Source organism: Bison bison, unplaced genomic scaffold (genome assembly GCF_000754665.1).
Source record: "Bison bison bison isolate TAMUID 2011002044 unplaced genomic scaffold, Bison_UMD1.0 scf7180017864332, whole genome shotgun sequence".
Lineage (NCBI taxonomy): Eukaryota > Metazoa > Chordata > Mammalia > Artiodactyla > Bovidae > Bison > Bison bison.
This window is the reverse complement of record NW_011494904.1, coordinates 1,863,083-1,877,178: the sequence shown is the minus strand read 5'-3', so window position 1 is coordinate 1,877,178 and position 14,096 is coordinate 1,863,083. Positions and strand designations below refer to the sequence as shown.

Sequence of the window (14,096 nt, the reverse complement as noted above, 5' to 3'; positions counted from 1 at the left end):
AGATCCTGCCTTTTGGGTTAAAACCAAAGAAAGAATTTAAACTGGAAACCAGCATGAGAAGATTAAATTGGTTAAAGGTATAACAGAAACAAGTAGAGAAATAATACTATTTCTTAGATTAAAGCTTAAATTTGTATTTACTGGTATATAATTTCCTATGGGAACCTTATGCAAAATGGTATTAAATAAACAGGAATTCTTTTAAGAAAAGTGTTGAGTTTAAAGCCCTTTACTGTTGACTAAAGCTTTCTAGTTTATAAATTGTGTAGGAGTCTATGATAATTGACTGGGATTTGGTTTATAATCAAATGCATACATAACATTTAAATACATACATTACATAATTTAATATTATCATGATTATACCATGTATTTTGAAATGTTTTAAAAAATACAGAAAAGTTAGTATTCTTAGGAACTTTTTTATGTTGGTAGCTATTGCAAAAATTATTGCTTGCTGGCTGAGGTGGATATTTAGTAGAGACACAGGAATTCAGAATCCTGCAGAAAGATGGTTTCACGGATCACATAAACTGAGCATTGTTAAAGATTAGGAGAAGTATAACTGAGAAAGAACAAACTTCATTGCATTCAGCTTCAGTCCCCAACTATTTGAGAGTGGAACCTTTTTTTTTTTTAATCCTTTTCCCTAATAACACCTTAACTTTCTACAGAACTTGTGTTTCATTGAATACACTTTGTAAAAAATATTATGGAGATTACTCCGTAAATATCTGCTGGCAGCTCTGGGATACTGGGTGTGTAGATGGTGACTGGGTAGGGGACAGATGATACACTCAACCGTTTGTGAATCTGTCTTCTCTCTGACTGCAGATCAGACCTCAGGAAATGACTGAAGACTGTTTTTGGGTAAAAGCAAATGAAAATAAGTATGAAAGTGTGGATTTGCTTTGTAAACTTGAGAATACGTTTTGTTGCCAGCCAAAAGGTAAGTTTAATATCTTGCTTATTTGTTACTTTTAGTATTTTAATATTGCAACTCTTTAGATGCTTTCAATAGTATTATTTGTATCCTATAAATGATGTTTTTACATTAATAATGGATAAATGAAGTTAGTTTTTTTATGTAGAAGATCAACCAAGCAATTTTTAAAATGCAAATGATTAATACCAGAGTTAAAAAATTTCTACACGATACCTTCTTTGAAGATATTCTCAGTTAGACTTTCATAAAGGAGGATATTTTCAGAGAAAATTTTGATATGAAAATTCCCTCTGCTGCTAAGTCGCTTCAGTCGTGTCCGACTCTTCGTGACCCCATGGACTGCTGCCTACCAGGCTTCTCCATCCATGGGATTCTCCAGGCAAGAACACTGGAGTGGGTTGCCATTTCCTTCTCCAGTGCATGAAAGTGGAAAGTGAAAGTGAAGTCGCTCAGTCGTGTCTGACTCTTCGCGACCCCATGGACTGCAGCCTACCAGGCTCCTCCATCCATGGGATTTTCTGGGCAACAGTACTGGAGTGGGGTGCCATTGCCTTCTCCCGAAAATTCCCTCTAGTCAATGAGAAATAGAAAAACAAAATCAAAGTGTGAGTCTTCTTCTAGTCATAATTTTCCCACTCTTTAATGTTGCAGTGACTACCATGTAATTAATTAGTATGGCTCATATGGGATAGAAATTATCAGATTTATAGATTATCTTGAAAGGTAGCTTGAAATAGAGTCTGTGAGTAGATTATATCATCTTTTCATTATGAACAATGAAATTCATTTTCAAGAGCTACCCACAGATAGCTTTTACCTATGCACTGTGAATTTTCTCTTTTTAACAATTATATTTAGGAATTACTCTTGTCTGAAATTTGATTTTGTTATGGGCCTACCATTTATGTTTCAGGGTTGATACTCACATATACTGTTTATTTCATTTTTGAGTAATACATTCTAGATTTGTAGTACAAACCCTTCACATCAGGCATTATCTTTTATTTTTCAGAAAGGAACCTTTTAACAGACTTATACCACTTATATCCCTGAGCTCATCAAACAGAGAGGTGGTAGGGAGAGATTGCATTGGACAGAGCTGGGAATACTTGGTGTAGACTGAAGTGCTGACTTCTTAAAGTGCCTACTGCGTGCTAGGTACCATGCCAGAGGCTTTATGTATCTGATTTAACTTGATCATCACAGCAGCCAAGGGGTGCTGGCAGATACCAAAAACATCATTTGCATTCCTTTGAATGCTTTCTAAATTAAAATTAGAAACTGTTTCTAAAAAATAATATGTTAGAAACTCTAACAGGTTAATTGTAAATTAGATTTCTAGAATTTGTTTTAAATCCAAAGCCTTTATCAGATATTTTGAAACACCATTTTTCCTGACTAAAATAGTAAAAATAATATATTTTGATCTTTGAAAACCAGGGGAATTTCTTAGTAAGCTAACCCTAGTAAAACTTGTGAAGTAAGCAGATCTTAATTTTACCTTTTGATTATGGAGAATCAAAATTTTCTTTAAAAAAGATTAGTGCACTCTTCAGGCAATCAAGGAAAATATATGGCAGTTAAAATGTGTATTTGCATGTAAAACACTTCAGAATTTCAGATTTCATAATCTGGAATTGATTAGTTTTCCCTTTGCTTTTCTTGTAGGTGGAAAGGGTGATATCTAAAAGCTGTTTAAGTAATACTGCCATCCAGCTACTCTTTTTTTTCCTCTCTGTACTCTGATTACTTTCTTAATTAATGAGGCTCAAAAGGGAAACTTGTTAGCATGCCTTCAATTTAGCTGTAGTGTAGCCTTAAATGAAATAATTGGACCTTTAAAAAATTCTTAAGTCATCTAACTTTAGCCTTATGATTTAAGGTTGAAAAAAATAGACATTAGCTCAATCTAATATCAGTTGTAAAGGTTAAGGTGAGGAAATGATGATCCTTTTTTGAATATTCCATATTTCAGTATCTTTCTGACTCTGCGTGTATCCCCAGTGCCCCAAATCTCTCTTCAGTTTGACTTAGAGGCTGACAGAGGTCTACGACATCTTTTCTTTCAACTCAAATGCAGCTTCCTCTTTTCTGTGACATTATATAAATGATCATTGGAAAAATGAGGAAGCCCACGGTCATAATGCTGGGCAATGCCAACATCTTACAATGCCAACAGGAGGCAAGCTGTGAGGGCGACTGTTTTTTTGGTCAGGATTTTAAAGAATAATTCCTAGAAAGCATTAGTTGAGGAGCCTTCAGTGTGCTTTTTGGCCTGATTAGTATTTTATTAGAAAAGATCATTTGTTACTGCTTTCAGAAGGACAGGACTTTGTGTAGATATAGGAAAGACAAGAAAGGGAGGCAAGACCAAGGTGCCTGGAGAACTTAGACAAGACACAGGGGTGTTGGATAGGTTGCTCCTCGTTCCTTTATTCATGGCCTGGCTGCAACTTTTGCCTATTTCCCATGATGCCAAACTTTTCTTTGAATCAGTTTTGTCATTTCTGCAGAATTCAGAATGGAAATGCAGTTGCTCTCCCCTCTCTAGCAGGCAGGGGGCGATAGAGGCATGATCATGGGTTGATTGATTGTTGGCTTGCATCACAGTTTGGCAGGAAGGACACAGGATTCAGATTACTGAAAAATTAACGGATTTTTAGAGAAAAGGTGTGTTTTGCTTGTTTTTTTTTTTAAACTTGTAGTACCTCTTTGGACTAAGAACCAAGGCTCTTTCTCTGATTACAAAGGTGAATGTTCCATTCCAGGCATTTTAAATGGTAGACACCAGTCTTTGTGCATTTGAAATTGGCAGAAAGGAAAAAGAAAAAAACAAAACAAAACAAACAAAAAAACAGAACTGAAGCCAGTAATTTAAAAAGAACCTTGGAATTCTCTCTCATGTTCTTTATTTTTTTTTGCTACCAAGTATGGTTCTTTGTCTTATAACGCTTTAGGTTTATGAGGCATTTAGGTTAAGATAATTGGGTTTCAGAGGGCTCATACCCAGAAAAGGAAGAGGAACTAATCATTCCTGTTGAGCACTTGTGGTATGCCAGCCCTGAACTGGGTCGTCTTCATGTGACCTTGTTTAATCTTTACTGCATCTCTTCTGAGGTTTTTCTCTTGGTCTGCTGATTGAAACAATTGTAACCACACAGTACCACCCTGCCCCATCAACTCACAGATGGAGCAAGATGTTCTTGAGAGAGTTGAGCCTTTCCTCTTAACTCATGTTGCTCTTTATTATTTTTCTTCTCTTTTTTTCCAGTTAGATTTTACTTATTTTGCTTTTTAAACTAATCTCCTTCCTATGACTTTTATACCATTGCTTCAATAGGAACGTGTTTTGTGTCATAAGGAGTACAGAAACTCCTAAGTCCTTTCCTATGAAATCAATATTTTTTTCTGATTCAGTTATATCATTTTCTTTTTTATACTTTATTTCCCTTGTAAGTATCTCACTTTAGTTTTCTTGGTTCTCTCCATCCTAAACTTTTGAGATGAATCTTAGTTTTCTATAGTTTAGATTCTTTTGAAAATAACATGTTGGCATTTTTCCTAATCATATATTTTTTTTCTCATCTGCCTCATTAATTTCTCCTGCTTTTTCTCTGTCCTGTTTATCTACAGTTGTTCACCTCAAGTATTTACAGGGGACATATCGTGTGTGAAGACTTGTGTTTGGCACGGGGGACACTGTGGTGAGGAGGTGGGCTTGGCCCTAGGATCACACGGCCTGGTGGCCTCGGTGCTGGGCACTCAAGTTCGCAGCTGAAGTGTAACAACCAGGAGTGAGATAACCAGTGCTCATCTTGATTATAGAAAAGACGACTATGTTTTACTGTTTCAGGCTTCTGCTAAGACTTAACAAGGTTATGAAAGAGCATTGTTTATATATCTCTCAGAAATTTAATCACAATATTAATATACTGAACATTTGGTATCATCAAAATAATGCTAATGACCTGTGTATTTTTTACCAGATTGGAAGCATCTGGTGGTTAATTTTTACAGGCTGTTGGCAAATGGATTAACGTATACTAACAGGTTATTGGTGTTGGATTTATCAAGTAAAATTAATATTAATTACGTTCATTATTCACAAACTGTTAACTTAATAGGGATTAAAGGGCTTTCTGAAAGTATATGAATAGTCTAATTCGTTTAGACTGATTAATTATGAAAATGTGATTCCACAATTGTTAGCTTTCTGAAGTAATCACATTTTATAACAGGTGTGTCCTCTTTGCCAGATAGAGTCAATAAACTGGTTTATAAATAATTTCTCAACTGAACAGTTATGGCATATGGAAACAGTTAATGGATTATGTACTTAAAAACAAATCAAGCTTAGATTTCTGACATCATAGTTCAGTGGACAAAGTATTGAGGTAGAGAGTGATAAACCATGGATTATCCCAGTGACTTGGCTGTGTTCAGGATGTGTCTTTGTGTTTGGAACACAATTTATTACTCTGTACAAGCCAAAGTGTATAAAAATCCTGAACTACCTCCGAAGCCTGCATTAAGATGAACAATATAATTTGTAACAGAGAAATATGGTTCTTGAGGGCATGTTAATATAGAAATGATGCCAAAATGAACATGTCTTCAATATCTTGCAGATTTCTGAAGACATTTGACAAACACTAATTTAGGAAGATTGGGGAGGAAGTTTGTGGAGAATTAAATATTTTTCTAGGGATCTATTTTGGTTTTTGTCTGTGTGACTGAATCTGAAAACAACTTTAAGGAAATTATGAGGTAGGTCAGGAATGTCATGCTTGTTTCACCATTAGGGAGTATCTCATTGTTACCAATTGTATTCTCTGTTGTATTGCAAAAGAAACCAGAGTTTATTCTGAAAGCTTTAGTGAGGTAAACCTAGAGAGAGAGGGTATAGAAAGGGGTTGTTTAGGTTAGAGCTACAGGCAATTTTCAGGTCCACAGAATGCGTCAGTCACGTGCTTAGTTACCCAGCATACCTTTGGCATGTTGTGATAGAAGCTTTAAAAGTCCCTGTAAGTAGACATGTTTTCTTATATACTGTGGTGATGCTGTAAACAGAAAGGGAGGAGGGTTGGATTTGCTTATATAGTATTGGGGAGTGTGTGCCCATAAACGCGGCTTTTTCCCCCTTTCCTTTTTTCTCTGTTTTGTTTCTTCTTCCATCGGAGAACGGAATGGTATCAGGGCATTGGATTCGACTAGAGTCATTTGACTAGCAGTAGATTGGGCAGTGCCGTCTCCTGTTTTACAAGTAATTCATCTTGGTATTTTATTTCTGGTAGCAGTTTTCTGTGGTGCACCTTAACAGAATTGTAAATTTGTTACATTCTGTCATCATCTGTTAGGATTTTTTCTCTTAGGATTTCTCGTCCATTTCCTGCATCTTCTGCCTTCTTCCTCATTTACACTGGCATCTCTTGTTACCGTCTGATTACTCAATGTACACTTTGCAATTGCCTTGTCTGCAGTATGTTCTATTGCTCAGGATTCCCACATAATTAGTGCACAGTATTATTCTCCAGAAAATAAAAATGAGGCTCTTCCTTCTGAGTGTGTTATTTTAATCTAAAGCAATATTTTGTAAATCTGGCCATTCACCACTTCCCCTCTTCTCTGCTCGTTCCTGCCCCTTCTCATCCCTGGGCCCACCTCCACACACACCACTTGCCAGGCTTTGAAGGCCGAGAATCACGTGGGTTAGCACTGTACCTGATCCATCTCTGGAGCACCGGCAGGGAGTGGGCTCGTGGTAGGAGAGTCATAGGAGATGGGTGCTCCTTGCTGAATTCCAAGCTATAGGAATTCGATAAGAAACAGTGTATTAAGTTTATTTGTAAGAGGAAAAAAAAAAAAAGAAAATTTCTCATGGAGATAACTTTATTATAATTATGTAACCTTGAATTTCCTAAGTTAGATTTGGATTATGTATTTGTGTGTTTAGTTAAGCTGGGTGTTCCCCCCGCTCCCCTTCATTTGGGCATATACTTCAGGTCATTTGGGCATATACTTTCAAACTTTGAACATATTCAATGTATAGAATAAGCTTTCATGAATGTCATGGCATCTGAGGAGAATGCTAGTTTAGAGACCTTTGTTTATCACAGGTCTGACTTGTCCAAGTGCATGTCTGTGCCTTAAAAGAGTGGATATTTCAAAGTTAGACACGCTGTATCCCAGGAGTTCTTAACTTGGAGTCTATGAACTTTGATAAGAAAAATAAAAGTAACATCATTACTTTCACTAACCTCTAATCAATATTTAGTTTTTCCTTCAGTTATAAACAATAAACAGAGCAGAAGCTATTCCATTTCTATCTGTAATGGAATACATTACATTATGTAATGTATTTGTGTGTACTTTGCATCTTGCGTGGGTGCATTCACTCTGTCACATCCGACTCTTTGTGACCCCATGGATTGAAGCCTGTGAGGCTCCTCTGTCCATGGGATTCTCCTGAGAAGAATACTGCAGTGGGTAGCCATTTCCTCCTCCAGGGCATTTCCTAATCCTGATATCGAACCTGTGTTTCCTGCACCTCCTGCATTGTAGGCAGATTCTCTACTGCCAAGCCATCGGGGAAGTCCGTGTACTTTTATATCACGTGAGAATTGTTTCAGGTACGTTGAAATATCACTGAAACTCATCACTACTTCAACATTAGCATATAAATTTTTAGACTGTCAGCTAGACTTTGTTACTTAAGACTTGAATAAAAAATCTTATTTTGTCAGTTGGATTCTCCTGGAAACAAATGCTGAGATGTTGAAGTACAGGAGGGATTTTTAAGAGTTAAGCAGTGGGTAATGGATGTGAAGGGTAAAAGATGGTGAGAGCAGGACTGGGCAGGAAGAACCAGGACTGTCCTGCAAATCTGAGAAGTTCTCAGCCCTGGAGCCCAGGATGCGTGTTGGGGCGGGACGGGGGGGCGGTCCCGGATTGGAGCCTGCTGGCCGGCCTGGGCACTCCTGCCACACTCGGGCCTTGGCTGGGGCTCCAGCTGTGGAGGGGCCGGGAGGGCTCGTGGCTCGTAGCCTGTGAGCTCAGGGTGCTCTTTCTGTAGCTGACTGGAAAGTTCTTTTCTGAAGGGAGATCTGAGCATCCCATCTCCATGGTTGTCAGATGTGTGACTGGTCCACAAACTGGCATTCAGTGTGTTTTAATAACTGCATTTGAGAACAGTTTACTCCCTTAGAACTAGTATGTACTTTTTATGCATTTCAAATCAAGAGAAGGGGTCTACCTCTCTGATCGCAGTACGGGTCCGTGCCCGCAGATGTTGCAGGCCCTACTGTACAGGTGAGACTGAGGTCAGGGGCCTGCCCTCACCTGCCACCTCTTCACATGTACGTGGCTTTTGGGCTTGCTTGTTTTGTAATTGAAGGGCCCAGTGTGTTATTTGTAATGAGATATTTCATCCAACTTAGAGTAATTTTTATGATGGTTCCAACATCTGGACATCCATTTATTAAATAATGCATTTGTTAATACAAACATGTATCAAATGTGGAACAAATATAATACTTACTCCCTAATTAGACAATAAGAAAGCAACAATATTAATAATGTGTCCTTTTTAAAAGTAATGTTTATTTCATTTATGTCATTTTATTTGCTCCCCAAAGCAATCCTGTGAAGCACCCCAGGCAAATATTCCATACATTTTATCTTTAAGAAAAAGTTGTGCTCTTCAAGTGAAGTTCAGCTAAAAGGAGCTGCCACTCTGAATGGAATACAGATCTGAGTGTAAAGTCATTGCTCCTTCTTCTATGCCATGCTGCTTCTCTGATTAAAAGAAATCCTATTATGTTTTATTTAAAGTGCTCTTCTTTGATTTAAAATAATTTTCCTCTCATCTCCTGCCACCTTACCACTGCCCCACAGCAGTTCATCCTCATCCCACGATTTATATTAAAGGCTTTAAAAACCTGCCGTTTTTTATTAAGACCATCTTTCATCATTCGGTACCTCTTTTCACTTCTGTAAGTATTTGAGCTGTAAATACTAACATCACGCTGTGGAGTGTGTGGAAGAAGTGAGAGACTGGAGTTCAGCTACAAGTGTGTGACCCCAGCCGTTACAGCTGTAGGTCTTTCCTCTCTAAAATGTAGGAGATAAGATCCAGCTCATAAGGTTATTTTGAGGATTGTATAATGAATATTTTAGGACATCTTTTGCAATGCCCAGTTCATTGTAGTTGCTCAAGAAATATTAGCTGAACTTAAATTCTGAGAACGCAGGCTCATCTTTACTTGCCTTGTTTTGTGTATCATCTCTGAATCTTCTACAATAGTAACAAGTTAAATGACCTCCCTTCACCTTGACCTCACTTTCCAATGAAGCTTTCTAAACTGCTCTGTGAATGGACCTCTGGTAGTAGTTACGTATGAAGACTTCTAGAATACCAGTCGGTATATCTTGTTTCTTTCATTTTTGTATACATCTTCAACTGTCAAATACTTTATTAAGATTCTGTGGAGAAGGATCTGTTGAATCAATGTAAAGACCTTTATTTCCCTATTTTTAAAAATTTTTCTGTATTTTTTTTCTTTCAGTTTTTGAGTGATTAATGGAGCTGGTGCCTGACGATGTATAATTTTAATAACTGAAAATTTTAACTTTGGTTTTCTTGGTGTGATTCTGTTTTAGATTATTGAGCTGATGAAAATGATCTTGGAAAGCTCATTCAGTTCTTTATAAAACCTTACTGGATCTTGTTAGTAATTCATTATGCTTGATGGTTATTTATAGTTTCAGCCTAATGAGGGTGATATGAATGGCTTAATGTCTTTGTGGAACTGGGATGCATTAAGGTCCCAGTCCCCAACCTTGTTGGCACCAGGGATCAATTTTGTGGAAAACAGTTTTTCCGTGGACCAGATTTATTAGATTTATTGTGCACTTTATTTCTGACCTAATGCCACCACTGATCTGACAGGAGGTACTCGTCTACAGCCCGGAGGTTGGAGACCCCTCTTTAAGGCAAAAGGAGCCTTTAGTTGATAGGCAAATCAGAGTGCCAAGTAGAGCTTTTGGCCTAAATCCCTGCAGGGTTTGCAGGAAAGATGAGAACGGTTCATTTTCTTAGTTTCATAGAGCGCTAGCAGAGGTTCAGAGAAGTGATCATTTCTCAAGAACAGGCTCCTCCTCTTCTTCTTTTCCAGCTCTGTGATGTAACCTAAAGAAATTATTTAGGTCAATTGTATAACACTGTCTTTTATACATATCATTTAGCCTAACTCTTATTTCCTAAACAGGTGACAAATTGAAGAAATACATAAAGAAATGTCTTTAGAATGTAATTGAAAATGGCTATTGTATTTCTTCTTCTCCAATAGCCTGTCTAGTAATAATAGGGGAGGCAAAACTCTGAAAAGTGTTTATCTCTGAATGATTTACAGCCTGGAAACATGAGATTGGCAGATGAACTTGGAAATTTACATGCTGCATTAGTGTATGTAAATTAGTCTTTTCTGATGAATACAGAAAAGGAAGTTTGCCTGCAGGAAATAGTACTCAGTTAAAAGTGATTTTAACTAAAAGAAGCCTGGTGGTTTGTCCCAGGGATGGCAAATTCAGTATCCAGTGACATTAGATTAACTTCTCCTCTGTTTCCTGTCTTTCACCCCAGTTTCAGCATAGCCCAGCTGGCAAAGCGGGAGGGAATCATTATGCTCATGCTCACAGATGGGGCTTTGTATTAGTTTTTTATTGATGCCCTAACAAATTTCTCCAAATTTAGTAGGTTAAACCACGTAAATTTACTGTCTTGTGGTTCTGTAGGTTAGAGTCCTATGTGGGTCTCATTGGGCTAAAATCAAAGGCTGCATTCTGGAGGCTCTTAGGGAGACTCTGTCCCCTGCTTTCCAGCTTCCAGAGGCTTCCCACATTCTTCAGTTTGTGGCTTCCTCTTCAGTTCCTCAAAGCCAGTAGCAGTGAGCTGAGCCTCCCTCACCTGATATCCTTGAGTACATATTTCTCAGATTCTGACCTAAATCAGGAAAGTTTCTTTAAAGACTAGTGATTAAATTGGGCCCATCTGGATAATCAGGGAGACTCTCCTAATCTTAAGGTTTTTAACCTTAACCACATCATCAAAGTTCTCTTTTCTTTGTAAGGTGACGTATAAAACAGGCTCCAAGAATTAGGATTTGGAAATCTTTGACAGTGAAGAACAGGGCTTCAGTTCAGTTCAGTTCAGTTGCTCAGTCGTGTCCGACTCTTTGCGACCCCATGAATCGCAGCACGCCAGGCCTCCTGTCCATCACCAACTCCCGGAGTTCACTCAGACTCATGTCCGTCGAGTCAGTCATGCCATCCAGCCATCTCATCCTCTGTCGTCCCCTTCCCCTCCTGCCCCCAGTCCCTCCCAGCATCAGAGTTTTTTCCACTGAGTCAGCTCTTCGCATGAGGTGGCCAAAGTACCGGAGTTTCACCTTCAACATCATTACTTCCACAGCAATCCCAGGCTGATCTCCTTCAGAATGGACTGGTTGGATCTCCTTGCAGTCCAAGGGACTCTCAAGAGCCTTCTCCAACACCACAGTTCAAAAGCATCAATTCTTCGGCGCTCAGCCTTCTTCACAGTCCAACTCTCACATCCATAAGCAACCACAGGAACAGGGCTTAGGAGGCCGTAAAGTACAACATTTCACAAGACACTTGACCCTGTTGATTCTGCTCATTAAAATTATATGTTTCCTTTTAGCTCTGCGTTCCCTTAATAGGAATGCTATTTTTGGGTCCAGGGGCATTTTGACTTAATTATTTAAATCATTTGTTCTGTTCACTAAATATTTATTGATCTGTGGATCTTTACTAATCACACTAACATGGTTTTGTTTCCATAGTTAAGTGCCTTTCCAAAGCCTTAGGCAAAAGCGTCATATCATGTCTAAGAGCCAGGCATTAATTTGCCTCTTCTTTATTTAAATATACTATATTTAATTAATGTGCAACAGGTACCATATCCTACTGTATATTTTCCAGTTTGTAATATATACAATTAATTTCATTTTTTTCTAAGATATTAATAAATTCTGCATATATATATATTTACTTTTTTCCCAATTCAGAAATACCCTTCAGAAAGCTGCAGTAAAGAGCCACTGATATCTATAAGCAAATTGGTTCTTGACTTTCAGTTGTTATCATTTAATTATTATTATTTAATTATTTTCTAATTTAGAAAAAGAAATGTGTTATATTGTTTAACTTATAAACTTTTGTTGGGAGATAACTGTTTCTGTATTGCCTTCTTGAAAAACTTAATTCTCTCACTTTGAAGTTTAGTTATATTTTAAAGTACAGTTTGTTTTATTACATTTCACAACAGTATTTTTATCTGAAGAATATTTATATAATGCTCAAACCTAATATGCATCTACAAATGGATATGAACATATAAATGATTATAATTGCATATTTCACTAGATAATTTAAAATATATATAAAAAAAGTTTAATTGGGGAAATTTCATCACTGAGAGAAATCACATTTATCAAAAGATCTAATACAGCTGCATTTCACACAGAAAAAGCAATTTATTTTAATTTAATTGTTGTCTCTTAGTTACTTGCCAGGGTCCTCTTCTGTCATCATATTGCCTTAGACTCATTCCTCCTGAAGTAGGGCTCTTCTCCCTTCTTTAATCTTCTTTTCTTCTTCAATTAGAGAGCCAATTATTTTCAGGGTTTCTCAGGTCTCAGTGGGAGAGCTTGGCGCTCTTGGTCCTGTTACTGTAAGATTCAATCCAGAAGAGTTGAAATAGCCAGTGGGATCATTGTGTTTGTTTTTGAATAAGGGACATTTGTTTTTAGAGCTTTTGTGTTTTTCTGTTTAACAATTATTCATGTTTTGAATACTTTTTAACTTTCCTGAGTTTTATTTAGCTTCACTTAAAATCTTATCTAGCTGTATAAAAGTGAATGTGAACTTTAAAAATTGACCACTCATTTGTATTTCCATTAGACTTAAGCAGATTTAGCAGTGTTTTCAATACCAATAGGAAGGAAAACAGCAGTCTGTGTCAGGTTCAATGTGGTAATAGTACTTTTGTGATAGATTTACCGTATATGCATGTATATGTATATATACACACGTGTGTATATATCTGAAAATATATTGTTCCATAGACTAGTCAGTCCAAAAATGACTAATCAGTGGATTAGTTTTTGTTTTTTTGAACCATCTTTTTTCCTCAGCTAGATTGTTGAGTGCAGATTAGGCAATGGATATCATGATCCCAAGCCCACTTTTGTACCTCTGAGGTGTGCTTTATCAAAAGAGCTATTTTCGTGAATGTGTTCATGATGAATAGGCATAACCTACAACCTCAATAAATCACAATTTCTCATTATTCTTCATTATACTAGGATTGTAAGAAGGCCTCACAGCTGCTAGAATCAAAAAGAAGTGAGAGAAAGGAGCTGACTTACAAGAAAAGGGGAAATAGGTGCTTGCTCAGCTCCTGAGTGGGCCCAGGCCTCACATCGTGAGAGTCCGGCCTTTGTCTGTTCATGTGAGAGGCTTAGGCCCTGAGCAGTTAGAAATCTAAGTCTCCAGGTTGCATCTTTAGAAAGGCGTTGAAAGTCAGGGGTTCATTTCTTCTTGACTTCATGCCTGGAGCTCACGCCTCTCTCTCCTGCTGAGACTCTGAAGGAAAGGTGGGAGAGGAAGGTGAGGGAGCATGCTGGGGGCCTGGCTGGCAGTCCCTGCACACGGACGTGGAAGTGAGCATGCTGGGGGCCTGGCTGGCAGTCCCTGCACACGGACGTGGAAGTGAGCATGCTGGGGGCCTGGCTGGCAGTCCCTGCACACGGACGTGGAAGTGAGCATGCTGGGGGCCTGGCTGGCAGTCCCTGCACACGGACGTGGAAGTGAGCATGCTGGGGGCCTGGCTGGCAGTCCCTGCACACGGACGTGGAAGTGAGCATGCTGGGGGCCTGGCTGGCAGTCCCTGCACACGGACGTGGAAGTGAGCATGCTGGGGGCCTGGCTGGCAGTCCCTGCACACGGACGTGGAAGTGAGCATGCTGGGGGCCTGGCTGGCAGTCCCTGCACACGGACGTGGAAGTGAGCATGCTGGGGGCCTGGCTGGCAGTCCCTGCACACGGACGTGGAAGTGAGCATGCTGGGGGCC

The 14,096-nt window shown here is 38.5% G+C and overlaps 1 protein-coding gene across 1 annotated transcript in view; it reads left to right on the top strand.

Moving 5' to 3' along the window:
• The window catches only part of DIAPH3 (diaphanous-related formin 3), a 563,671-nt gene that overhangs the window by 216,056 nt on the left and 333,519 nt on the right, over positions 1 to 14,096 (top strand). The window contains exons 17-18 of the mRNA XM_010853857.1: positions 3 to 77; positions 835 to 949. Coding sequence (XP_010852159.1) covers positions 3 to 77; positions 835 to 949 — 190 coding nt within the window. The remainder of the gene's footprint in view (positions 1 to 2; positions 78 to 834; positions 950 to 14,096) is intronic.